We start from the raw sequence: 27,867 nt of genomic DNA, 5'->3' as shown, positions 1-27,867 counted from the left end.
GAAGACAATTCAGATATCTGTCCTCTTCTTTTTGACTCTAGGCTCAGCTCACAGTCCATCTATTTTGTCTCTCCTCAGTATACACACTGCTAAAGCCATAGGGTTATCCATTTAGATGAATATTGAAATATAGGCAAGAAAAATTCTTCATCCATTTAGTCTTTCCTATGTAGATGGGACAGACCAAGCTCTTTTAAATGATTACAGATTTTGTTTTTGTTTTTTTTCCAGGAGGTTCTGCAGTGTTGTGAGGCTTGACGTAACGCAGTGTCATATTCAAACAAGGGCCTCTAGAGGACCTCATATTCCACAAGGAATCCCTCCTTGACCTGCTCTGCACTAAATCTCTTCCATCACAGTGATATATTTTGGGTAAGCATATAACCGCCTGTTATTTATCAGAGAATTACTGAACATGGTTATTTCTATTGTAACATCTTCTAAGAAATTTAGAATGATCTTGATATATGTTTGGGGAACATTTTGATGTAAAAGCAGCTATAAGGCAGCATTTTGTTCTGAGTTGAACCTTTTATCTCATAAGCAAAAAACATTAAGTCCAACGGGATCTTATATTTTCTACATCTTTCAATCAACTGTGATATAGTAAAGATATGATCTGTTTTTAGACAGCTATTGCAAAAGCTTGCCTATACCTCCATAAAAAGAGTCCTTGATTCATGTATAAATCCTTAAATGAGGATTGGACCCAAAATGAGGAAGACTCAAAATCTACCTACTTCACTGACTCATCCACCTACGAACCCTCATAAAAATTATGTATAGACAGAAAGGTAAGCATACAGGTCAGTAGCTTAATTTCTTGACAAGAGTAAGGTGTTGGGTTGTTTTGTTTTGTTTTTCATACCTATGCTATCTTCCCTTTCTTAAGATACCTTGTATATCAGTCCATCTAAGCTCTCACAAATGTATCGCCTCCAGGATAGATCTCTTCTCTATGTATCTAATCCAATCCAGATGCCCCCCCTCCATATTTGCTGCTTTGAGGACATTTCAACCTCCTCTGCAACCACTTTAAAGAATGTAATGTTAGAGTCCAAATATGATGGTTCTACTATCATTGATAGAATAAACAGTTTGTTGAAATGGTTTTTGAAAGCCTTTCCCATTTCTCTTCTGTTTGTAGTCCTTTTCCTAATTTCATCTTTGAATGCCCTTCAGATGACTTCTACTCACTGAACATCTTGCCAAGTTTTCTTCAAATTAGTCTTACCCTCTGCTGTGTCTCTTTGCTTTATAAAATGATACTGTTCATAAGTATACATCATCCTTCTTCATAAGATTTCTAGAGACAAGTTTATATTTTAGCCTGATGTTGCCTTTGGCAGTCATCTCTCTCTTTTTGGCAAGTAAGTTAAATGTCTGCTGACTAAGGTGCTTTCTGGGCTCTTTTGGTCTCTTTGTTGTAGCAATTCATTCTAACTTCTGGATAAAGTTATCAGCATCAATGTTACTTTCAATGTCATTGTTATATCTGGTGTCCTTTCCTATTTTTCTTTTCAATTGCTTGTTTAAATAATTGAGGGTTAAATGATCTAAATCATATGCCCTCTCTTTTCCTCATTATTATTCTTTCCTCTTGTCTGTTGGAAATTCTAATCTTAGCCGCTGGTCTGATTGTGAACAGACTGTCAACGCTGGGATGACTCCCACGTCAATAATAAGTCTTTTCCTGTCCATGAAAATAGAGTCAAGTTCATTTCTTGTGATGTTATTGGATGCTTACTATGCCCAGTGTCTTCCAATTCTTCTCGTGAAGAAAGTGAGGCTTCTGACCACACTACAGGTTGTTGGCTTCTGTCATTTCTTTCTCCAGAACCACACACCTCCCATAGATTTCTCCCATTCTCACCTTTTCCCACCTTTGCTCTGAAGTTACCAAGTATCAGAGCATCAGTTGATTTGATTTGGAGGGTCTTATCCAGCACTTGGCAGAATTTCTTTAGCAAAGCCAACTAAGGGTACATAAACTTCCCTGCTAAGCCAAACTATTTCAACATAATTTAACGTTTTTCTTCAACATCTCTCTGAGTGACTGGGAAGTCTGCCTAGACTTCCCATAGGGCACACAATGCTGGGAGGGTTGGAGGGAGAAGGCATGGAGAGAAGTCTAAAAGACAGGTCACCCATTATGCCATACTAGGTCTGCATCTCTTCAAAGCTTTGACCAATCTATTTTTCTTCTATTTTCTTTTATTTTTTCTTATTTTTTCTACTACTCAAGAGATCCTTCAGTTGGCCATGGCTGGAACTGTTCCTGATGTGATGATGTGGCCACAGCACCTTACCCTGACTGGTAATTAATGAATTGTTTACTGAATGATTGAAATAATGAATGGGAAGTCCTCCAAGTGAGTGGCATCAGAATTTGTGACCTAGAGCATTACTTTTCCTCTGATCACAGGCTACTTGACTGGACCGGTTCAGGGGCTTAGATAGAGGGAGAAGGGGCACCTGGTCCATTAGCTGGGTGTGGCTGCCTTTGGCTACTCAGCCAGGATAATCTGATGGGCACCAGCCTGCCCTATTCAGGCTCCTTTCCCTGCCCGTCGCCCACCAAGCTGACAGGAAACCCAGAGTGGCTGGATCCCTATCAGGAGCCTAGATCATGCCAACAGGATGCATGTGTGTACAAGGGGACAATGAGCTGGGGGGTGGGGGGGGAGGAGGGACACAGACAGGGGAGCTGTGAGCAAAGGCTCTCCTTGGGCAATACTTCTCTCATTATCCACAGCAGAACCACAGAATCAGAGACTTTGGAAATTCAGCAAGAAGGCAAGGGAGTAAAAAGTACAAGCAGACAAAGGCACATTTATACCTTTAGCCACAAGGACACACCTATGCAGATACAGCCATGCATTAGGTGTGAAAAAGAAAGAACAGCACACAAATAATAAAAGTCCTTATTTGTACGGTGTTACTTGATAGACACTATTTCAGCAATTTCCACAAGCCTGTGGCATAAGCAATATCAGGATTCTTTTCCCTATTTTACAGATATTATAAATATAAGTTACATATCCCTTTAAGTCTGCAGAATACTTCAAAAATATCTACTCACTTGGTCTTTACAATAAGGCAAGGAAGTGGTGCTTTTTTACAATTGTAAGAGCAATTATTACATTTGTAAATGTAATTTTATTTGGAGATTGTAAATGTAAATAATGCAATTATTACAATTGTAAAAAAATCATTTTACAATTGAGGAAACTGAGGCAAACAGAAGTTAAGTGATTTATCTAGGGTCATACAGCTAGTAAGTGTCTGAGGTCAGATTTGAACTGAAGGGTCCTTGATTCAGACCAGCATTCTAAGCACTGAGCCAACTAGTTAACTAAAAAAAAACAAAAAGACTTGCCCAAGGTCCCATGGCAAGCAATTAGCTCAAAAGCACTCTACTGAGTGAAAGCCAGACTCAGAATGCTCTTTACATTCTACCACCAATGATGCTACGTATGATTTCTACAAGGAAATCCCGTGGCGATACCAGAATTAAAGGCAGGACTGACATGTTACTATATGTGACTGTGATGCTTCAGTGGGACCTGATTTTACCCACAATACATCCAAACTATTACTGCTCTGACCCTCAGATTCATGGAGGATGCCACTGACAAGGAGGACTGCATCAAGGCGCATGAGGCTCAAAAAGAAAGGGCCAGGGCATGTACTCAGCCCCCTCCCCACTGAGCAATGTGGAGATGGTGCTTTCTTTGATCTGCAGCTGCTATCTTGATGGCTTTTAGCCAAGACCTTTGCTTGAAAAGAGCCTCCTTATTCCCAGCCTCCATCCCCACCCCAACAAAGGCATCCTGACATTAACTCCTGCTGCCATTTTTCCTTCCTGGCTATCCCCACATGGTCAGTGGCGGGAAGGGCTGGGCAAGAGGATCCTGAAACTACTCCATTATCCCTCCCTATCCATTCAGTTCCCTACTTTAGTCCACCATTCAGAAGCAGCTTAGGTGTCTCCCCACTATCTGTTCTAGTAAACAACCAACCCAGCTGAGATTGGTTAATGGTAATGAGATGGGATAGTGAAATTGGTTGATAGATAATTAGCTCTCATTTATATGGTGATTTTAGGTTTTTTGCAAACATTACCCCTTTTGGATCTTCATAACAAATAGCCCTGTCAAGTGGGTGCCACATAGGTATTATTATTCCCATTGTCCAGGTGAAGAAACTGAAACTCCAAAAAAATTAAGTGAATTATCACATAAGTATCAAAGGTGGGGTTCAAGTTTGGGACTACTGGACTCCAGAAACAGTTCTTTCCATTAAAATTCACTGTCTTTTTCTTTTTCTAGACAGGAAGGTCATGTGTTAACAGGTTGAGCTCAAGGACTTTTTGACCAGAGGTCCTGCCTTACCATTTAACATTCAGCAGCTGGAGTGAAATGAGAAGACCCAGGAGAAGAATGTATACAATAACAATACCGTGGCAAAAATGAACTCTGAAAGACTTCAGAATTCTGATCAATGCAACCACAAACCATAATTCCAGAGAACCAATGGTGGAGCCTGCTATCCACCTCCTGACAGAGAGGGAAAAGGCTCAAAATGCATAATGAGATATCCATTTTTGGACATGGCCAATGTGGAATGTGTTTTGCTTAACTATGTAAATTTGACATGAAGTTTTGGTTTGGAGTTGTTGGGGTTTTTTACTCATTAGAGGGAGAGAGGAGTGGGAAAGAAAATAAATGCTGGTTATTTTTTTAAATAATGAAATATGATTTTACAAATGAATTTCAGTATTATTTTGAGTTTATTTAACAATGAACTGTTGGAGAAATCAGCTGTGATGTCTATAATGAGTCCCAGGGGATCTCACAAACATATTGGAGGTCAGATGCAAGCATTGTCCTCTAGATCACAACACAGAATGGAAGGCAAGAGTTCTGGAATTAAATCTCTGCTTAAATTTCCCACTTTTGCCACTTATTAACTACATCACTATAAGCAAGTTGGTTCATCTCAATTTCTGCATCTGTAAAATAGGAATTCCAAGCACGACACCTTATTGTACCTGTATCTCACAGGTTTGTTATGAGGCTTAAATCAAATAGTGAAATCCTTAAAGTGATATAAAAATGCACTTTTTTCCCTAACCCATCTGATTTTATTCTATTCTGTCTTAAGCGTTTAGCTACACTTTTGCCACGCTCTGAATATACCATTCTCCCAAAAAGCAATCCTTAGACTTCTGAGCCCCTTATCAGGATGACTCCCAGGTCTCTAATGTCCACGAGTCTCTTTGATTCTGAGGCTAATATCTTCCCCCTATTGATTATCTTTGTTTTCTCCAGTATTTAGTTTGTTTGTGGGCAGTTGTTTGCATGCATCTCCCCATTAGACTGTGAGAGACCCTAGATAGCAAGAACTCTTTTTTGTCTTTCTTTGCATCCTCACTATTAGCACAGTGCCTGGTCTAGAGAAGGTACTTAATAAATGCCTCCTGGCTGATTGCCTGAATATGGCTATAGAACACTACATAGACTCTCAGACTCAATTGATGGGTGGATTATTTCAATGTCCTACTTTTTCTTCCCTTCTTTTTATATATTCTTTGATACAAACTACAGTTCTCTGGGAAGTGGAGTGGGGAGGGAAATATTTGGAAATGAAGGAGATCGTTTAGAAAAGGAGAGCCCAAAAAGGTCTTAAATTTTTTAAATACTAAACAAGTTTCAGGTAGCATTGCTTTTATAAATGGCACAGTCCCCCAAAGAATTAAAACAGGAAGTCACCCAAGAGGAATGGAGAAACTCATCATGGGTATGAAGAGGGTGCAGTATAATACCGAATGCCAAAAAGAATCTGATAATGTTTGTGTCTAGAAGCAATAGCCCGAGACAAATAGGATTGAGGAGAAGAGAAGCTTGCTTGGAGAATGGATGTAGGTTAAGGGGAGGAAGAATATCTTGGGATACCATAAAGCTGCTTCTGGGGGGAAGAATATACAAAATCAGGTCAGCATTCTCTGGGGGAGAATGGCGAAGGGGAAGGAAGCTCCCAGACATTCCTACTTTGGTTATTTTTTTGTTAATTGGGTGCCAATCTCTGTTGTTCTGAGTTGTTTTTGGTGTCTTCTGACTTTGGAATCCTGGGTCAAAGTTCTGGACATTCCACCCTAGTGACACTCACTGCCCACTGGCCCCAACGGAGTTGCAAAACTCATGAGTCTGCTAGAACCAAATTAGAACATAGCTGGGAAATGCTGAACAAAATAAATAAAGAGATAATTTCTATATAATGTTCATGTGTGGCTCTCTAAGTCAATATAAGGCCAGCGTGGATCAATTTCTATTGAGTTTGATGCCACCGAGATAACAGATGGACCACCAAGTGTTCTACTGATAATCCAACAGGGAGGATTTGTATAGGGTTTTAAGATTTACAAAGCATTTTACAAATATTATCTCATTATAACCCTGAGAGGTACATACTGATGTTATTCCCATTTTACAAATGAGGGAACCGAGGCAAAGGTTAAGTGACTCGGCATCACCCTGCTAGTAAGTGCCTAAGGCAGTATTTGAACTCGATCCACTGGGCCACCCAGACATCCATAGGAGACAGAGTTGTACAGTGGAAAGAATATTGGTTTTATAGTCGGAAGACCCAGGTCCGAATCCCTGCCCTGCTCCTTTTTGCTTCAGTCACTTCTGCACACCATTTGGGCAAAGATACTGGAGTGGACTGAGATTTCCTTTTCCAGCTCATCTTGCAGATGAGGAAACTGAGGCACAGCGAGTGTCTGAGGACAGGATTTGAACTCGGGTCTTCTTGACTCTATTACGGCTCCTTATTCATCAGAAATACGAGGGCCTGACTGAGGTCCAACGTCCTTTCTGTTTCTAAGGCTACAGCCCTGTGATCTGGGCGGGGGGTCGGAGCTGGAGGGCCCCCTGGCCCAGAGGAATGCCCCCAGAACGCTGGAAGGACTCCTTGCTGGGGATTTCGAGGGGCAGAAGGCTTAGCACCAGAAATCACAGAGGAGATCGTGGGGCTATTGGAGAAGGGAAGAATAACTGTCTGGACGTCTAAGCCTCAGGCTGAAGCCCTACATCAGTGGGTGCCAGAGAACCGGCCGATAGGTACACACGCGAGCTCAAGACCAACCTCTTTTGGCTTGGCTGCCCCACCGGAGCCACTTTGTCCTCGTAGAATCGCTTCATGGCAAATCGATCCAGGGCCTGGTCTGCGCTGTGGGAAGAAGACAGAACGGAGAAGAGATGATTGTAGAATACAGCCCGGCCGGTCTGGGGCCGAGATCGTTAGGGGATAAGATTCTCCAGCCTGAAGAGCGATCCCCTTGCAAGCAAGACTTCATTGAAAAGCCAGGGTTTCCTCAACTTTACTGGCAATAATACAATCAGAATCCCAGGTCAAGCAGGCTCTCCAGAGGCCATTCTGTCCATCCTCCTGCCTCCAAGTAAGAATGAAACTGTCCCTGCCTTTCCCTGTTCCTCTTATTAACTCTCCTTTACCATATTATTATTGTTTGGTAGGTCCCGGGAGAAGAAGCCACCCTTCGCTCCTGCTTCTTCAGTTTAGGGGGAAAATAGCCTGGGACGCCCTCTTACCTGGCAGAAATATTGCTGTAGTGCATGTAAGCAGCAATGACAACTCCCGTTCTGCCTCGGTTTCCCTGAAAGAGTCCAAATCACAAAGGCATTCATTCTCTCTTTCTCTTGTTTTATTTTTTTCTCTCTCTCTTTTTCAAAAATAATCCTTACCTTCCATCTTCGCATCAATTCTAAGGGCAGCAAGGTTAAGCAATCAGGGTTAAGTGACTTGCCCAGGGTCCCATGGCTAGGAACCCAGGTCCTCCCCACTGCCGGCCTGATGCCCCTCCGCTGTGCCACCCAGCTGCCCCAAAGCCATTCATTCTCCAGGTTATCCACACTCCAGTTTAACTCAGTCAAGAGTTTCCACCTTAGTTCTGTCAGCACAATAGGAATTCGGGGCTCCCCAGGAAAGGAACATGGGGTCCTTGTGGGGAGGGATTTGGGTTGGCTGCAGCTGGGAGGACGTTGGGAGTCCTTCAGCCTGTTTTTGAGCCACCCACTCAGACACATTAGCACCGGCACCAGCATTGGCGCGCTCTCCCTACTGGAAGAACAGCCCTGGAGTCACGAGCTGTGGGTAGGGAACACGCATGCACGTCATCTGATAGGGAAACACAGATGCAGGCTCAGAAACATGCCCAGCCACAGGCTGGCAGATCCCCAGACACACAAAGACAGGAGAGCCCCAAAACACCTTCGGACCCAGGCCCACAGACAAACACCAAGGAAGGCACCCACAGGCACCAGGCGGAGTGCACAACCCCCGGGGGCCTGACCTTGTTGTGGAGGACCACGACGTTGTGAGGGTTGGCATTGAGCCACGTGTCCATGGCCTTGCAGACACTACAGATCTTCTCCAGGGCAGGAGTGTGCAGGTCAGGCCAGCCAAAGTCCAGCACCTGGACGCAGAAGACAAGAAAAATGAGGCCCGGGGGCTGAGAGGGAAAGCCAAGAGAGATGGGAGCAGCTCGCCATATAGCTTATAGATATAGATATGGGTATGGGTATGGGTATGGGCATGGACATGGGCATGGGCATGGGCATAGATATAGAGATAGAGATAGAGATAGAGATAGAGATAGAGATAGAGATAGAGATAGAGATAGAGATAGAGATAGAGATAGAGATAGAGATAGAGATAGAGATAGAGATAGATATGGGTATGGGTATGGGTATGGGTATGGGCATGGATATAGACATGGACATAGACATAGACACGGACATAGACACGGACATAGACATAGACATAGACATATAGACATAGACATAGACATAGATATAGACATAGACATAGACATAGACATAGACATAGACATAGACATAGACATGGGTATGGATATGGATATGGATATGGATATGGATATGGATATGGATATGGATATGGATATGGATATGGATATGGATATAAATTGTTCAGCAGCTATCATTAGGAATGCACTGATGTAGACATCTCTGCCATGTCTACCCAGACTTTCTCTTATGCTGTGAAGAAGAGAGAAAGGAAGGAAGGAAGGAAAGAAAGGAGGAAAGGAAAGAGGGAAGGAAGGAAGGAAGGAAGGAAGGAAGGAAGGAAGGAAGGAAGGAAGGAAGGAAGGAAGGAAGGAAGGAAGGAAGGAAGGAAGGAAGGAAGGAAGGAAGGAAGGAAGGAAGGAAGGAAGGAAGGAAGGAAGGAAGGAAGGAAGGAAGGAAGGAAGGAAGGAAGGAACAGAGGGAGGGAGGAAGGAACAGAGGGAGGGAGGAAGGAACAGAGGGAGGGAGGGAGGGGAGATCTCCCTGGAATAAAAGAAGAGAAAGAAAGAAGGGAGAATTCACTTTCCAAGACCTCAGTTTTCTCATTTGTAAATGAGGAGGTTATGCTATAAAATGTTCTTCAGTCTTTTTCTAGTCCAATAGCATTGTGTAGCAGAAAGACCTAAGGATTTCAAGTAGGAAAGCATGGGTTCAAATCCTGTCTTAGTCACTTATTATAATGTGACTTTGGCCAATTACCTTTTCACTCCCAGGAGTTTTCATATCAATGAAATGAGAGGATTAAACTAAATGATTTTTTTTAACCCTTACCTTCCATCTTGGGAGGGGCAATGACTTGTTAAATGACTTGTCCAGGTAGGAAGTCTATGAAGTCAGATTTAAATCCAAGACCTCCCATTTCTAGGTCTGGCTCTCAGTTCACTATGCCACATAGTTGCCCTTAAATTATTTTTATGGTTTCTGCCAGTTCTAAATCTGTGATTCCACATAAGACTATGGGAAGAACGTTTAAAAAAAAAAGCAAGACTTAGGAATGGATGCTCAAAAAAGCAGAGTCCAGACTTGCTCATTCCCTAAAAGTTTACACCAGTTTCACTGATGGCTGTCCAGTCTTTTCCCCTTCTCTGTACCTCAGGATTCCCATTGTGGGATCCTCTTCTTGGATCTCCAATTGCAGGAATCCCCTGCCACCCCATACATACAGTGCCTGGAGAGGTTTGTCAGCCCACTCTGATATCCAATTGGGAGATGGCTGAACAGGTGGTGTGGCCAAGGCAGCCACCACTGAATAGGATCTGGAAGGATGACACCTCTGCTAAGTGCTTCCTAAGAATCAACAAGGTGCCTGGGAAAGGCAAGAAAATGTCTGTGTCCTGGAGCCAGGATGGGAGAGTTAGGATCACAGATCAGCTCCCTAGGCTGAAAGGATTCTGAAGCCAGAGCTCCTGACACCTACTAGAGACTTGGAGAGGAGACTGAAAATGGTCATGGTCAAGGCAGTGGGGGGCCCAAGCTGATACCTGTTCTAAAGCATAACTTCTTTTTTTTTAATCCTTACCTTCCATCTTAGAATCAATACTGTGTATTGGTTCCAAGGCAGAAGTGTGGTAAGGGTTAGGCAATGGAGGTTAAGTGACTTGCCCAGGGTCACACAGCTGGGAAGTGTCTGAGGCCACATTTGAACCCAATGCAGAGCACAACTTCTTGAAGTCTAACTAAAACCCTACTCCTGGCAGCATAAGGCTTCTTGTTTGGTCTTTGAATATAAGCTCTGGGACTCACAATGAGCTACAAGACCTCAAAATAACTGGAGAAAGAACATATGGGTTCCTTCTACATAGCACTAAGGTAGAACATGAAGAATGAAAGAAGAGTGACTTAGTGATTTGTCTGTAGGACTGAGATCCTTGATGCCTGAGTCTTGTCTTCCCTTCTTCCCTCTTAGCTATGGCACTCTATCTTGGCGCAGAACCATGCCTCAGTTCCATGTGGAACACAGGGGGCAGAAGGTGCGCATCAGCTTCCCTCTAGGTTCTATTCCGTTCTTCCTGGCATGAATTCTCCACAACCCTGCCTCTCTCACCTTGGCACCCCTTCACCCCCAGCCTCCTCAAAGGAGACAAGAACAAACTAGACATAAAGACTTCCAGATAGTCTCAGCTGACTCCCTGGGAAGAAATGAGAAGAGATGAGCAAAGCTAGTGTGCTCACCTCCTAGGCACAGGACTGTGCCCCTGGCCCACTGCTGGATTACCTTGGAATGGAGCTTCGTGATGTCATGCCTCCGCTCAGACAGGTTGAAGAGCTGCAGGAAGGAAAAGGAAAGAGAGAGTGAGAACAGAAGGGAACATGCTGGAAGGGGGAGAGCCGGAGGAAAGTACCAATTCATTATTGGCTCCCATTCTGATTGCCTTCAGTGACACCTCTTCTGTTCCATAATACAGCCCTTCCCTGACCCTGCTAGGGAAGAAAAACATGGGCAGAGGGCCCAGAAATGTGTTACTGACAGGCTCCATCAAACTAGATCAATATCAAGACTTTCTCTCTCTGATGCTCTCTCTCTCTGCCTCTCTCTCTCTCTCTCTCTCTCTCTCTCTCTCTCTCTCTCTCTCTGTGTCTCTCTCTCTCTCTCTCTGCCTCTCTCTCTCTCTGCCTGCCTCTCTCTCTCTCTGCCTCTCTCTCTCTCTGCCTCTCTCTCTCTCTGCCTCTCTCTCTCTCTCTGCCTCTCTCTCTCTGATTCTCTCTCTCTCCCCATTTTTCTGTCTTCTTGCGTGTGTTTCTCTCTCCTCTCACAACACACACACACCTCATATGGACTGCATTCTTGCACAGAGACGTACAACATGTACCAGACACATAAACTTTATGTCCAAGCCATGCTCAGTTTCAAACCTTCCTCCATCATGATCCCGCTACACCCAATCAGACCTACAAAAATATTTGCACAGATATGCTCCAGACATACACTCTTGACCCTAGAATCCTCTGCCTCATTTGAGTAATGAGGAACTCTCAGTTCCATAGTATAACTCTGACTACAGAAGCTAAAAGAAGTTACTATTATTAATAATCATCACTATAATATTACAGGGTATTTAAAGACTTACAAAGTGCTGAATATAGTATCTCATTTGATTCTCACATGTGAAATAGGAGCCTTTTTATCTCCATTTTACAGTTGAGGAAACTGAGGCACTCAGAAGTTAAGTGACTTGCCCAGGGTCACACAACCAGTAAGTGTCTGAGGCAGGATTCAAATTCCAGTTTTCCTGACTCCAGCTCCAACTTGGAGATCTAGATGTAGGATGAGAGAATCCCAAGGAGCTGACCCTATCAGCCTGTACACAGGATAGCCCTCTATGACCACTGCTTTGGTGAAGAAGATCTTAGGATCATAGATTTAGAAGTAAGGGGTCCTCTAGTTCAACACTCCCTTTCTACAGATAAGGAATTCTACTGTTGAATGACTTTCCCAAGATCACACAGGATATCTCAGAGGTGATTTGAGTTCAAATCTGACCTCAGATAATTCCTAGTTGTGTGACTCTGGGCAAGTCACTTAACCTCAACTGCCTAGCCCTTACTAATCTTTTGCCTTAGACTGATTCAAAGACAGAAGGTAAAGATTTTAAAAATAAATATATAAATAAAAATAATTATGCCTACAGAATAGAAAAGCAGAAGGAAAAAGTAACAAGTAGGCAGAGAAGACAACATCTTTAGAGAGGACTAAAAGAAAAGTAAGCCGAAGTCCATTGGACAAATAAGGGTTTTGACACGATTGCCTTCTCCTCACCAGGTAATTGCCCCCATGTTTGGACTTGAGCATTTGGGCCACCTCCCGGATGTTGTTTCGGAAGTTCTCCTCATCAGTGGTGCTGGAGAAGGAGACAGAGATGATTCTCTCTGTCACATACACAAGGTCCAGTTCACAGCTGTCCTCCATGGTCTGGCTAATGCTCATATTCCTGAAAAGACAAGGGATCAGAGAGAAGAGATGGCAATGGTCAAATGTGAGTAACTGAGAGACCCAAATGCCTTTGAGCTACCATAAGCATCTACTCCACAACTCGGTCAAACAGCTCAAGAGGACATGGCAAGACATGGCCCTATCTAGAGTTTTTCCAGGCTTGACTACACATTATGGGACAAAGGAGAGCTTGGGGAGAGGGAAAATAATTATGAGGAAAGGGTCAGAGACTGGAGGGGAGATGAAATGGAAAAGAAGTCAAATGGCTGAGAAGGAAGGAAGGGAGGGAGGGAGAGAGAGAAAGAAAGAAAGAGAGAGAGAGAGAGAAAGAGAGGAAGGAAGGAAGGAAGGAAGGAAGGAAGGAAGGAAGGAAGGAAGGAAGGAAGGAAGGAAGGAAGGAAGGAAGGAAGGAAGGAAGGAAGGAAGGAAGGAAGGAAGGAAGGAAGGAAGGAAGGAAGGAAGGAAGGAAGGAAGGAAGGAAGGAAGGAAGGAAGGAAGGAAAGAAGGAAGGAAGGAAAGAAGGAAGGAAGGAAGGAAGGAAGGAAGGAAGGAAGGAAGGAAGGAAGGAAGGAAGGAAGGAAGGAAGGAAGGAAGGAAGGAAGGAAGGAAGGAAGGAAGGAAGGAAGGAAGGAAAGAAGGAAGGAAGGAAAGAAGGAAGGAAGGAAGGAAGGAAGAATCAGGAGAGGTGGAAGGGCTGGAGAAGACCCCAAGTCTTAAAAAGACAAGGAGAATCGAACAGACTCCAACTAGCTTCTTGGTCCTGGCTTCCACCCCTCCAGAATTCCCAAGGGCAATGGCAGAGCTAGAATTGGCCAGAGACCCAAGTATAGAGTATGTTTTCTCTCAGGGCACTGAGAACAGCCCTCCCTGCTGTCAGAGAGAAAGCCTGAGGAAGTCTGGGTAGGGTAGCCATAGTTAAGACAGGGAGAAGGATTCAAAAATGGTCAGTGATGAGAGGGCAGTATAAGCTTGGCTTCTGGTCACCGTCTCCCCCATGTACCCACCCACACTGCCTCTGGCGGAGGAGAGTCCTTTTTGGGGAGGGATGAGTGACACCCCTCACCTGGGCCCCAGGTAAGCCAGACCAGAGCTTACATTCCACCACTCCTCTCAGCAGCCTCCAGCCCATTGTTCCTGCATGCCTCTGCCCCCCTCACCTCACCGAGGCTGCTTCTTGGCAGTCAGATCCTTATTCCTAAGGACACTCAGAATGAGAGGGAGCTGAGTCTGAGCCCATTGGAAGCAGGAGGGAGGAAAGGGGCCTCCTACGTGGCAGGCAGCCACAGCACCTCTGCACTCCTCGATAAGAGTGTGTGTAGCTGGCCGGGGAGGTTTAGCCCTCAACCACCAATGGCAGTGCCCACAAGTCCAGGGCAGTGAAGTCAGGAGGTCATATTCTGCATCACGAGGCTCCTCCCCTTGAGTTGGGGCTGAGAGATTCCATGAGAGAGCAAAGGGGAAGTAAGAATAGAGGGGGGAGTCATAAAGTCTTTTACAAACCTTAAGGCACTATTTGAACATCGATGACTGTTATAAACTCTTTTGTTGTTATTATTCAATCATTTTATTCATGTCCAACTCTTTGTGACCCTATTTTGGGGCTTCCTCAGTAAAGATCCTGGAGCTGTTTGCCATTCCTTTCCTTGTTCATTTTATAGATGTGGAAAGTGAGGCAAACAGCAAGTGTGTGAGGCCAAATTTGAACTCAGGTCTTCCTGATTCCAGGCCCAGAAACTCTATCCACTATGGCACCTAGCTGCCCATAAGCTATTTTACCTGTCTGTAAATTCCTTGAGTGTAGAGATCTAGAAACTGTCTCTTACTTATCCTTTTATTTTCTTCACCCCAGGACTGAATACAATGGTCTTGACAAATAAATGAATGAATTAATGTGGCCCCAGGAAGTCCAAGGAGAGTTCCAAAAGGTTTGTTGACATTGGCTGGAAAGCAGGGAGTCCAGAGGTCAAGCCATAGTTTACCATGAGACTTTAGCCAAGTCCTGGCCCTTCTCCAGGATTGTCTATCAGACAAAACCCAGAATTGGCTTGTGTGTTGTTCCCTTCATACTTGGAGTGTCCTAATATCAGTGGCATTGATATTAAAGGGCTCATAGTAGTAAGGGAGCCATGGACAGAGAAACTAATAACCCAGGGAAAGGGGAAAGGAGAAAGGAGAAAGGAGAAAAAATTTAATGAACCTAAAAGAATAAAAATTAGACTCTTTGAAGACAAAAGACCTCATTCATTCCTCTTCCCTGTCCCCTGAGCTGTTCTCCTGGGATGAAGGCTCTCCAGGGGAATAGAGGTTGTAGCCTTCCAAGGTGGATCCCCAATCCCTACAGCAGAAGAGCCTGGATAACAGAGGCTCCCCTTAATACACCTCAGTTTTCACTGCTCATTTTTGAGCAATTAGCATCACTCCATCCTTGGTCTCAGAGCCACATTAGGGAACATGAGGTTGAGCCTTGTAGTCAAAATGAAACTGGCCAGTCCGTGGTACCAAACTCAGCAACTCTCCCACCCACACATCTGTCCCAGGTTTCCCAAGACATCATACCTGATAGGCTGGGGCCGGGGCTGCGGGCTCTTGGTGATTTTAGTAGAGCCCTAAAAAAAAAACAAGAAAAGAAAAGCAAAACAAAATTATCAAAGTGACTTTTTTAAGTTAAGACCAATGGTTGATGATGCCAAAATCCCATAGTCTAGAAGGACGCCCATGAAACGTGGCACTCAAAAGACCAGGGCATGAGTTCTGGCTCTGTGGCCATTGATGAGCTACAAGATTTGAAGCAAATGACTTCTTGGGACTCCATTTCCCCATCTATAAAATGAGGCAATTAGGCTAAAAGGCTGCTCAGAAGGAAAGGGCACTGGCTCTGGAATCTGGAATCCTACCTCTGGCCCTTAGAATTCAGCCAAACTTGGACAAGTCACAAACTCCCCTCAGCCTCAGTTTTCTATATCTGTAAAGTGGAAATTGGACCAGCTCCCTTCTAGCTCTAGATCAAATCCTTCTTCTACATGGAGGTCTTCCTTTAACCAGTAATCAGATGGCATGATACAACAGCCCTTCAGCATCCTTCCTGCCCTGATCCAGGTGCTCTCCAACATGTTTTTCAGCCATGTCTAATGCTTTGTGACCCCATTTGAAGTTTTCCTGGAAGAGATACTGGAATGGTTTTCCATTTCCTTCTCCAGCTCATTTTACAGAGAAGGAAACTGAGGCAAATGAGGTTAAGTGACTCGCCCAGGATCAAACAGCTACAAAGTGGTAATGACTACACTTGAACTCAAGTCTTCCTGACTGTTCCATCCACTGTGCAACCCAGCTACCCTCACAATTGTGGTACCCAAATCTAAGTAAGATACTACATATGTGGTTTGACAAAGACAAAGATCAACTCCTCATTCTTGCACACCTTCTAGGGCAACTCAAGATCACCATTTTTTATCTCCATCTCACATGCACTAACTCAAATTAAGCTTAGAGTCCACTAACACCCCCAGATCTTTTTCAGACAAAGTTCTATTTAAACCATGCCTCTCCCTCACACTTTGAATCAGTGAAGTTGATTTTTTTTGAGCCAACATGTAAGACTTAATAGTTACATGAGGGATCTAAAGTAGTACAATGGATAGAACATTGGCCCTGGTGTCAGGAAGATTTGAATTCAAATCCAGCCTCAGTTACTTCCTAAGCTGTGTGACTCTGGGCAAGTCATTTAAACTCTGTATGCCTCAGTTTCCTCATCTGTCAAATGAGCCAAAGAAGGAAATGGCAACCCACTCCAGTATTTCAGTCTAGAGAACCCTAAATGGGATCACAAGGAGTATGAAACAACTGAACAACCTCAAGTGGGCTGGATAATTAAAAAATGACAACCCCTAAGAAATTTATATGCTAGAAGTGCTTCCTATAATTATACGTTTTTATTTTATTCATTTTGGGATTTTACATTTTTTATTTATTATATTTATATTATATTTTACTCTAAAGGAAATCCCTACCCCTCAAAAGCCCTCTTTGATCATACCTTTGTGATATTCCATGGATCAATGCAGAATCAGAGATCACAAAATCAGTTTAAGGTTGGCACTCCCCCAAACAGTGAGCATGGGAGTACGTGGTCTCCACACAAATTCCCCAAAGCCCTCTGCTCCCATTCATGTGTTCACCAAAGTCTAGGGGTTTCCCGGCCACTCAGCTGTTCCCAACCACCAAATCAGTGTCATCCCTGGCGTGAGGCAATTTCAAGAATCCGATTTGGTTCCAGAAATCCCAGAGCTTCCTACAGGAGATCAGGTCAGCCAGGCTGATCCTCAGGAGCACCCTGACCCTTACAACAACAAAGATTATAGGAAAGAGGGCAGAAAACTCAACGCAAAGAACAGCGTCACCACCAAGAGTATTCTAGAACACTTCAATTTCCTAAATGGTGGGCGAAGAGGAAAGGATCATGGAGATTTTACTCTAGTGTTTTCTGAAAAAAAGGGGTGCTATTCAGAGTTCTGAGTTCAAATCTACCTAAAGCCAGAGGCCTCCTTTCTTAGGAGACCAAGATCATAATCTTGGGTTTTTTATCCCTTTTCTTCCATTGAAGAATCAATACTGTATAGTGGTTCCAAGACAGAACAGTGGTAAGGACTAGAAAATGGGGATTAAGTGACTTGCCCAGGGAGACACACCTAGGGGGTATCTGAGGCCAGATTCAATCCCAGGACCTCCCATCTCTAGGTTTAGCTCTCAATCTACTGAGCTACTTAACTGCCCCCAAACTTATAGTTTTAAAATGCCAAATAATCTCCCACAGGTTAAAAAAAATGATAACTCATAACTGTAATGGGTCAGGATTTACTATAAAGGTAGCATTAGCCCCATTTTACAGATGAATAAAATAACACTTGGGATGAGTGAAGTGACTTGCTTAAGGTCATACAACTCATAAGTACCAGGATCAAACCCATGACTCTTCCCCTATTCCCAGCTATCTTTAGGGGGCAAAGGAGTTAAGGAGCCATAAGATCTTGCCCTATAATAACTATAATATCAGGTGCCAGATGCTATTATTCACCCCATTTTATAGCTGAGAACACTGAGGCAGACAGAGATTAAGTGGCTTTGTCCAGGGATCACAAAAGCTAGAAAGGGTCTGAGGGCAGATTTGAATATGAGACTTACCAACTACAAGCAAAGCATTAAATTTCTGCATGATTTACCTGCTTTTAAGATACATAAAGAGAAATTCCTTCCATAGTCTTCTAATGTTGAACCAGAAGACCAGGGTCAAAGTCTAGCTATACAACCTAGTAATATTGGTCACATAATCTCTGTGGGCCTCAATTTACTCATCCATAGAATGCGATGGCTAGGGGGCACAGTAGACTGTGCACTGGGCAGTCTAGAAGAAGGGAGAATTGTCTTCTTGAGTTCAAATCTGGTCTCAGATACTTCCTAGCTGTGTGACCCTGGGCAAGTCACTTAACCCTGTTTGCTTTAACTTCCTCATTTACTAAAATAATCTGGAGAAGGAAATTGAAAACCATTCTGGTATCTTTGCCAAGAAAACTCCAAAAGGGGTCCCGAAAAGTCAGACAAGACTAAACAACAACAAACAAAATGCGTACAGGGACGTTAGATGGTGAGGTGGACGGAGTGCTGGATCTGGAGTCAGGAGGACCCAAGTTCAAATTTGACCTGAAATATTTCCTAGCTATGTAACCCTGGGCTAGTTATTTCACCATTTGCCTCAGTTTCCTCATCAGTAAAATGAGTTAGAGAAAGAAATGGTAACTCATTCTAGTATCTTTACTAAGAAAACCTCAAATGGGCTCATGAAGAACCAGACATGACTAGACAACAAGAATGGGAAAGGCGGTATTGTCCAAGGTCTCTTCCAGCTCTAAAAACCTCCCTCTAGTCTCATAAATGAGGAACAGCTTGATTCCTTCCAAATGAGCAGTTTTGCGACCCTATTGTCCCCTGATCCTCCATCTCAGCACAAATTCCCTTTGGTTCCTTACTCTGCATTAGGAAATCCTCTTCTTATTTCCTCTGCCCCTGTCTACATCTGATAGCCAGGATCTTCCTCTCTATACCACACTTGAGACTTTGTCCTTGTCCCTTTTCCTTCTGCTCTCACCTTCTGATTTCTAACTCCATCCTGAGCTACCCACTACCCCACTTTCCCCCCTCATGGAAACCTGTTTAAAGACCAGAATCCTCCTGGGGGAGGGGCCCAGGCTTTGAGTTTCTCATCTCCTCATGATGTGAAATCCCTTAAGCCCTTCCCCCCATTTTTTTTTCTTAAAAAAAAAAAAGAACAAAAAACCTTTATTCTTCTGTCTTAGAATCAAGCAGTAAGGGCTAGCTAGGCAATGGGGATTAAGTGACTTGCCCAGGGTCATACAACTAGGAAATCTGAGGTCAAATTTGAACCCAGGAGCCCCTCTGCTCTCTATCCACTGAGACACCTAGGTTCCCCTACCTTCCTCACTTTCAATATAGACCTCCCACTTCCATGGCACCTCCTCCAAATCACCCCACACATGCCATCATCCAAAGAAACAAGGAAGAAGCAAGAAATAGGAACTTGCTACTGGTTAAGGAGGGTCAAACGGAGACACACAAAAGGGTACTGGGACTTACCCCAAGTCACCTAAGAAGTTGGTGACAATCAGGTCTCCAGTTCCTGGTCAGCATACCTGAGCCCCTTCTAACCCTGCCCCCACCTCAGCCCAGAGGTTCTCTCCTGGAGTCTGTCCTTTGCAGCACTCCAGCCCTGGGGAAGGAGGGAAGGGAGCTGAGAGGGCTGTTGCCTCCAGGCACTCCAGCCTCAAGTTGCCTCAGCCTCAGCTGCCTCCAGGACCTTGTTGGCACCAAAGAGAGCGGCAACAGCAGCAGGGGCAGCAGCAGCAGCAGGAGGAGGAAACAGCCAAGCTGAGCTGTCAGAATGGAAAGTTTCTTTGTATACACAACCTCTCTGGTCTTGAGGATCGAGGCTGAGGCTTGCGTGGGGCCAGCCAGGAGGAGGGACCAGGGAGGGTTTGGGTTGGGTTTCCAAGCCCCAAACCAAAGCAAGAAGCTCCAAGAGCCCCCACCGTCCCCCATCTCCAGCATCTCCCTGTCGCTCCCACTCATTCAGGGGAACACAGAGACCCAGCACCTCATCCATCTCCTTCTCTGTGGTCCCTGATGAGGAGCTGCTGAAACTTCCCATGCCCCCAGCTGGGCACAGGCCCCCGGGCTGCCCCCGCTACTCTGAGCAAGGCGGTTTTTATCTGCTGCTGGTCCAAAGCCACTTCTGGGGGATGCGGCAGATGCTTTGAACAGCTGTTGACCGTGGCTGCAGCTGTGGCCACAGAGGTGGCTGGAGTCCCAGATAATGGGTACCAGGACGGGTGGATGAGAAGAGGGAGGCGGGATAACAAATGGAAGGGATGAGAAGGGGCGGAGGGCGCTCCCGAAGAAGGGGCGAGGGTGAGGGTTAGGCAGGAGCCCTGGCTCCTGATTTCTTCACCTCCCTCTTCCGGACATTACAACACACCGCATTCCTCAGACTCCCCACCCCAAAAAAATGGAGCAAGATAAATAAAAACCTGGCCCAAACAGAGTTAGGGCCAAGTGACCTCTGCGCGATAAGACTACAGCCAACATCCTTGTGATAGGCTAAGGACCCAGAGGAGGCGGCTGGGGGGGGGGGGGGGGGGCGGGGCGGAGGGGAAGAGGGAGGGGGGAGGCTCAGGGCTCAGGATGGGGCAGGGAGGAGGGAGGGAGGCCAGGTTCGCGATCCAAGTCCCCCAGAGAAGGCAGACAGACAGCGGATCCCTGATGAATCACTGGACTGCTCTCTCACTGTTAGGGCTTCCTGTTTGCTGCCGTTTCCACCATGTGATGGGTGTTGGCAAAGAGCAGGACTGCGTGGGCATTGTATACATTTGTGGTGTAAACAAATACATGCCGGGCTGCACACATACGAGGGCACGGACGGACGAAGATTCCGCTGCCTGCCCAGGAGCATGGACTAGAAAGGTGGCCATCCCGCAGGCTGCCAAGCAGGAATTCTGCATTAAAGGATGGGCGGATGGGGCCCCAGCAATGGCGCTGGGTATATACGTGGAACTGAGGACAGGGGGATAAAGCCAAGGTCTAAAGATCCATCGACCAAGGGCCATTAACTCGGGGAAAAGAAGGCAAAAATAAAACAGTCCCTGCCCTCAGGAATCTTCTGCTCTCTTGGGCACACCTATAAGCGGATACGAATGCAGGAAAAGTAGACCCAAGGTCATTTCAGCAGGGGCTTTGCTGTGGAGGGGCGGAACTTGAAGCAGGCCAGGGGTGGGGGTCAGAAGGAAGTGAATTGGGAGCAGGAGAGAAAGGAAATGGAATGTTGCCTCTAAGGAACAAGAAGAAAAATTTGGCTGAAACAAAGTGTGTAACGGAGAAGAATGCTTGCTAAGTCTGGAAAGGTCCTTAAAATAAAGAATCTTCTATTGTCCTAGGGCACTCATCAGCCCCTTGGGAGCAAACGTGCTCACTCCCCAGCCCCAGGATTAATCCACAGAATGAATAACATTTGGGGCAAAGATTAGTAATAACTAACAGTTATCTAGAACCCACATTGTGGCAGGCACTGTGCTAAGCACAAAACATATATTATCTCATTTGAACCCCACAAGTGTGAGCTCAAGCACCAGATGGCCACTTATACCAACACACTTACAAAATGGCAGGTGAGTTTATAGAAGATGCCAATAGATAAACTATTCCCAAACCTCCATACCTATACACAGGCAGGTTTGTGTGAAAAGCACTCAAGAATGAGCACATGGTCACAGATGGGTGAATCCCTCAGTTAAAACTTACATAAAATGGGAAAAGAGACAGCTAGGTGGCACCATAATGGAGAGAGTGCCAAGCCTGGAGTCCAGAAGACTCCTCTCCCTGAGTTCAAATCTGGCTCAGACTCTTACTAGATATAGGACCCTGGCCCAATTACTTAACCCTGTTTGCCTCCGTTTCTTCATCTATAAAATGAGCTGGAGAAGGAACTGGCAACCTATTTCAGTATCTTTGCCAAGAAATGCCCAAATAGGGCCACAAAGAGTAGGAAATGACTGAAATGAGTGAACAACAATAAAATAGAAAAGACAGCACTGACCTATTCCCCTGTCTGACCAATTCAGGACTCCAGTGGAGAAGAGAGGCTTGGCAAACATACTCTATGATAGAAATAGTCATTTAAAAATACCATTCAACCCACTAGTTACAAGTTTCCTATTTTTCTTTGAGGATTTTAAAATGTTTTATTAACATGATTTTGTTCTCAAGATCATAGGATTTTAGACCAAGAAAAGCCATCAAGTCTAATCTTTTCTTTCTTACATATGAAAAAACTAAGGTCAAAGAGATTATTTGACTTGTCCACAGTCACACAGCTAGGTTTTGAGTTGTATAGGAGTTGTATAGGGTTGACCCTTGTCTTCCTAACTCTGAGTCCAGAATCTATCCAACACACCATGCTATTCTCCAACCTTTCTCCCACTGCTAGGAGGAAACTGAAGCCAAAGACATCACAATATCCACCAAAGTTACACAGGCAATAAAAAATTGAAACCAGGATATGAATTCACATCTTCTTAATATATGTAAAATTTAAGCAAACAAGGAAAAATCCAATGCTCTTTCTACGACAAATCAATGCCTCCTTGAAACTCCTCCTAAGTCATAGAACATCGGTTCCTCTCCTCTTAGGATGCTCCTGGGATCATCCCATCCATTGGCAAATCTCTAGACAGGATGAACTTTTCCAGTCACACAAATAAACTGGGGTCTCCTCCTAATGTTGAGAGCTCCCCAAGGAAAAAGATTCCAGTATCCTCCTAAATCACACACTATCTCACACCTCTCACTGCCAGGAAGTTCATATTATCCCAAATTTTAAGCCCCACTTTCCCTCAACATCTCCAGCCAATTCCTTTTTAGTCCTGTCTTCACTATACTTGAAAAATAACTTCTCACTATCTTTCATAGAATAATTCTTTGGGGACTTGGGGTCATAGCATCCCTGGATGAAGAGATTGAAGGAGTCTGAAAGGTCATCTTGTCACTTTACAGAGGAGGAAATCGAGGCCAGTAAAGATGGATTTATTTGCCTAGGGTTACACATTTAGGAAAACAGTTGTCAAAATTCTAGCCTTGATCCTCTGAGTAAAGGGCTCAGGGTTCTTTCCACCCAAAACATTACCATATATCTTGGGTATTTTTCTTTTCTTTCCTAACAGCAGCATATTGGAAGAAGCAAAGGAACTAATGAGAACATGACAAGCCAATGACAAAATTGAATATATGAAATTAGGTATCCTGTTTCCTGCTCAAGTATCTTCATGAAATGTGGAAAACAGAACCATTAGAAAGGAAAGGCAATATACTGTAAAGAGAAGTAGCCCAGGTAGGAGTCAGAGGATTAAGTTCAAATCCTACCTCTGATACTACCTAAATGACCCTGGGCAAGTTATTTTAACTCCTTAAGACTCAGTTTCCTCATCTGTAAAGTAGGGAAAGCAAAAATTGATCCAGATGGCCTCTGAGGTCCCTGCGACCCCTAGATCTATGATCCCATAGGAAGAGACATCACACAGACTGACTCAAGTGAGATGAAGGTACAAAAGGGGGCATATTAGGCTCCCAAATTAGATCATTAAATAAGAGTTTAGAAATTAACAATTCTGCAACCCAGTCCCCATTTCTGTGCCTCATTTGCAGGGCGGTAGCTTCCCCTCCCCCTCCCCACCTCCATTCCAATTCCCCCCTCGGCCACGCCTTTTCCTCACTCCTTCCTCTCCACTAACTTGGATTTTTCCAAAACAAACTGCGCCACAACATAGCATCGGTAAAATCCACTCCACACTGACTTTGTGGAGTAAGTCAACTTTCTGGCCTCTGCATATCTGAGGGTGTCATCCAGAGATAAGAATGCATCCCAATTGTCAGGTCAGCCTTGGACTCAGCGAGAAAGCCAAAGTGAAACTCAAATAATAATATCCTTTTCCTTGGGAAGAAAAGACCCTCATCCCCCAAACCATGGAGGCATCGTGGAGACAGAGGAAAAACAAGATAACCTCTGAAGGGCCCTGCTCACCTTAAGAGGAAAGGCTACAATTGGAAAAGTCAATAAAATTGTGTTAGAATCCCAACTCTACCATTTACTCTGTGTGTGGCCTTGGGGAAAATCACTTCATTTCTGTTGGTCTTAGTTTCCTCACTGCTAAAATGACGAGGTTCCCAGATCATAGATGTAGTGCTGGTAGAGACCTCAGAGATAAACTGAAGTGACTGCTAAGAATCTTGTGTCTCTAAACCAATATGCCACTGCTTTCTTATCTTAACCCTTCATGGATTCTCTTGGCTAACAAGGCCCTCAAGAGATAATTTCATCCTTCTGACTTTGAGCAAGATGCCCTTCAACCCCTTCTCCAGCCAAGTTCAGATTTCCAAAAAAATCTCCAAAGGATGCAACATTACTTCCTTCCATTTCCTCTACTAGGTCACTCATTCCAGGTTCGTAATCTCTTGACGTTGGGAAGGTCTTCCTAACATCTAACTCTGCTCTTTCCCATTACCATTCCAATCAGTGAACTAATATGACTATTGGAGAACAACAAAAAATGTAGAACACAAATGATGGCATGTGAATTATCAGTCCCCACATACCCAGAAAAAGGTCTGCTTACCCAAAAGATAACAGGTGCAAGTCAGACCCAAATGATAGAGAACAATCAATTCCCAGTAGCCATAATTGGAAGGTTCAAAGAATAGATATTGCAGGGCTAGAAGTAGAGAGTATTGTTTGGATGAGATGATATTAGGACCACATAGTAGTTATCTCAAGAGCCAGAGGGGGGCTCCCATCCCCCAAAACTCCTACCAGAAACCTCGTAAAATCATACATACTTCCTATTCCCAATGCTACTACCAATGGACATCTTTGTACTCTAAGCCCCAGAAAGCAGGGGTTACCTTAGGCAGAGTCTTCCTCACCCATTTCAGCAGCATGCACAATACCCCAAGCCTGATCCTTAATCCAGTTCATTTATGTTGCTTCTTCCTCTGTGGAACCAAGAGTCCCCAGGGCCTCCCCAAAACCCCACAGGGAGAAGTACTACACATAGCAAAGCTTATGTTGTCTCCACCCCACCCTCAGCCCTCCTCCCAGCAAGTCAGGCAGCTGTCAGATGATAGAGCCTCGTGCCATTAACGACTCCCCCTGTGCCAACTGCCAAAACTACTCCCTGATCCTCTGGGGATGGGAGGGTGGGGAGAGACAAGGAGAAAGATAAGTCACTGTAAGAGAAAGCCCACCTCTGGAGTCATGTCTCTAAAGAGTGAAGAAAAGACAGACTCTAATCCTTAGCAGAGCCCAAGACAATCTCCCTCTACCTATGCTGTGTCTCTTTTCCAGTTTCCAAGGTTTCCAGTGACCATGAAAGAATCCAAAGCAGATCCACAAGAACCCAAAGAAGCCAAGAGACTCCATGAGCCTCAGTGAACAGGTATCTCTTCCCCATAGCTCATAAAACAGACTATTGCTACCTTCCCCTTCCCCACAAAGACACAGACTTCCATTGGTGACCCAAACCTGTGCTTATGACCCCTGAGAATCAGAAAGTTCTTTCTTAGGTAGACCCAAGTCCTTCTGCTTCCTTTCTGCCCCCTACCCTGGAGCTAATAGCAGGGGTGAGATGAACCAATGAGCAAGGTTTGCAAGGTGGGCTCTGAACACCAAGGCTCCTTTTCGTTCTACTTGGCTAGGGACAGAGCTTGAGGCTAAGCTACAATGTCTATGTTTCCACATCTTAGGCAAATATTACAGTGAGTAATCAGAGGATTTTGAGCTAGAAGGGCAGACCCTGCATCTATTTACCTGTGAATAATAGAATGTAAGCCCATTTTACAGATGAGGAAACTCAGACCCAAGGAGGTTAAGTGATTTGACTGAGGTAGCACAGGGGGAGGGAGGATGTGAACAGACCTCTGACTCTCCTACTATGCCCTGAGACCTTACTTAGTCTTTTTTCCCCTCCCAGCAAAGCAAAAGTCCATGGTAAAAGTTCTTCTAAACAGGTAAAGAGTGATTTAAAAATCAAATGCAACAGATCTGGGGTTCAGAACTGGACTCTGTCTCCCAACTCTCCCCATTCTGGTAGTCCATTCCCCATTGAATCTTGCCTCCATTCCCCATTGGATCTTGCCTCCATCCCTAGTCAATAAAATTCTTATGTTTGAAATCCATCCTCAACACTTACTTCTTGCTCGAGGCTCTTGGGTATACTTCCACCTCGGAAGGCTCCTTCCTCCTATGAAAGAAAAGAGAAAAAAACACATTAGAGAGAAGAAATGAAGGGAAATCAGATTGTTAGGTGCTGGCCTGTGATGATCACAGATCTAACCAATGCCTACAGATATCTGCCAAGGCTTTTAGTTGTCATAATAATACTAGTTAACATTACATAATACTAACGTTTATCTGACCCTTTAAGGTTTGCAAGGCTGTTTCCCTGGGTTATCTCATTTAATACTCCTAACTACTCTGTTATTGTTGGAATTATCATCCTCATTTTACAGAGGAGGAAACTGAGGATGAGCAAGATTAGACTACTTGCCCAGTGTCACATAGCTAATACATGCTTAAGGCATGATTCAAACTCAGGTCTTCCTGATGCCATGACCAGTACTATATCCACTATGCCATGTATGTTATCCCTTCTAAACATGCCATCCCTTCTCCTGCCTCTTAGTAAACTGTCTCTCAACATATACAATCTCATTTGATCCTTACAACAACTCTGTGAGTTAGATGCTACTATTATCTTCATGTTACAGATGAGGAAACTAAGACTAAGGTTAAGTGACTTGCCCAGGATCACATAGCTAGGAAATGTCTAAGGTAGGACTCCAAGTTGAGTACTCTAGCCACCTACCTAGTGCCTGCCTCTGTTCCCAGTTCAGACAAATGAGAAATCCTCCTGTGTCTCCCTGGCAAAGATGCCTTCTGTCCCCCGACTTCAGTCTCAGAGCACAGCCCTCTATCACCAAGAAACGTTTCCTGCTACCACCCTTAATCCTTCCTGCTGCAGCATCAGCCAGTTTTGCTCCTTCCTTTTTTGGTGTAGCTCTGAGGAGATGTCTCATTGCTAAGTATAAAGTGTTCTGAAAAGACCTACTGGCTTTCTCACCCTCTGCATATTTCATAAAGAAAGCCTCCAATTAACCAATTGCTTACATGATGGTCCCCACAGAGCTCCATATCCCTTCCCCCCAGCACTTCTCTTAGCCTCACTCTCTCTTTCTGCTACACATTTCTGACTCTACTTGGAATGGTCAGTGCCCAACTCCAAACATTACCCACAACAAGGCTACGCTCCGCCAAGTCCCCAACAAGGATTCCTGGCAAGATGCTCTAAAGATATACTGCAACCAAACCCATTTTCCCTCCCTCTTCCCCTCTCTCCTTCTCTCTCTCTCTCTCTCTCTCTCTCTCTCTCTCTCTCTCTCTCTCTCTCTCTCCTCTCACACACACACACACACACACACACACACACAGTTTTGCTCAGGGTATTCCTGTTACCCAGAATACCCTTTCCAGACAATCCCAGACAGCTCTGCCATCACTCACCGTGTCTACTACATTCTTTGGTGGACTCTCAGTCTTAATGGGCTGTGGACAAGGGCAGAAAGAAAAGATAACATGAATTTCAAGCAAACATTCTCCATATGTACACTTTCCCCAGAAACCATGTTTGACTGAATATTTAATGATAACAACAACAACATATGGCACTTTCAGGTTTGAAAAGCACTATAAATTTGATCTCTTTGGATCCATACAATTCTAAGAGGTAGGTGCTATTATAATCCCCATTTTACAGATGAAGAAACTGAGTCAGGCAGAAATGTAGTGACTTGCCCATGGTCACACAGCTAGTGACTGAGGTCAGATTTGAAATTGGGTCCTCTAGACTTAGGTCCAGCAGGCATAGGTTTCCCATAAGA

General features: G+C 44.4%; 1 protein-coding gene across 20 annotated transcripts in view; it reads right to left on the bottom strand.

Moving 5' to 3' along the window:
- Positions 1–27,867, bottom strand: part of TNS1 (tensin 1) — a 338,276-nt gene that overhangs the window by 117,642 nt on the left and 192,767 nt on the right. For 17 of the 20 annotated variants that reach the window (XM_056808034.1, XM_056808035.1, XM_056808037.1 and 14 more), the window contains 8 exons: positions 27,491–27,532; positions 26,121–26,171; positions 15,376–15,425; positions 12,646–12,817; positions 11,104–11,154; positions 8,375–8,497; positions 7,614–7,678; positions 7,150–7,233 (listed from right to left, as the gene is read on the bottom strand). In XM_056808034.1, the coding sequence (XP_056664012.1) occupies positions 7,150–7,233; positions 7,614–7,678; positions 8,375–8,497; positions 11,104–11,154; positions 12,646–12,817; positions 15,376–15,425; positions 26,121–26,171; positions 27,491–27,532 (638 nt within the window). Of the gene's footprint in view, positions 1–7,149; positions 7,234–7,613; positions 7,679–8,374; positions 8,498–11,103; positions 11,155–12,645; positions 12,818–15,375; positions 15,426–19,464; positions 20,318–24,834; positions 25,012–26,120; positions 26,172–27,490; positions 27,533–27,867 lie in introns of those variants that run through there. The other 3 variants (XM_056808048.1, XM_056808042.1, XM_056808045.1) reach the window with 3 other exon arrangements.

Source organism: Monodelphis domestica, chromosome 8 (genome assembly GCF_027887165.1).
Source record: "Monodelphis domestica isolate mMonDom1 chromosome 8, mMonDom1.pri, whole genome shotgun sequence".
In the NCBI taxonomy this organism is placed as follows: Eukaryota; Metazoa; Chordata; class Mammalia; order Didelphimorphia; family Didelphidae; genus Monodelphis; species Monodelphis domestica.
The sequence above is the reverse complement of the archived record's forward strand: the minus strand, read 5'-3'. Positions and strand labels throughout refer to the sequence as shown.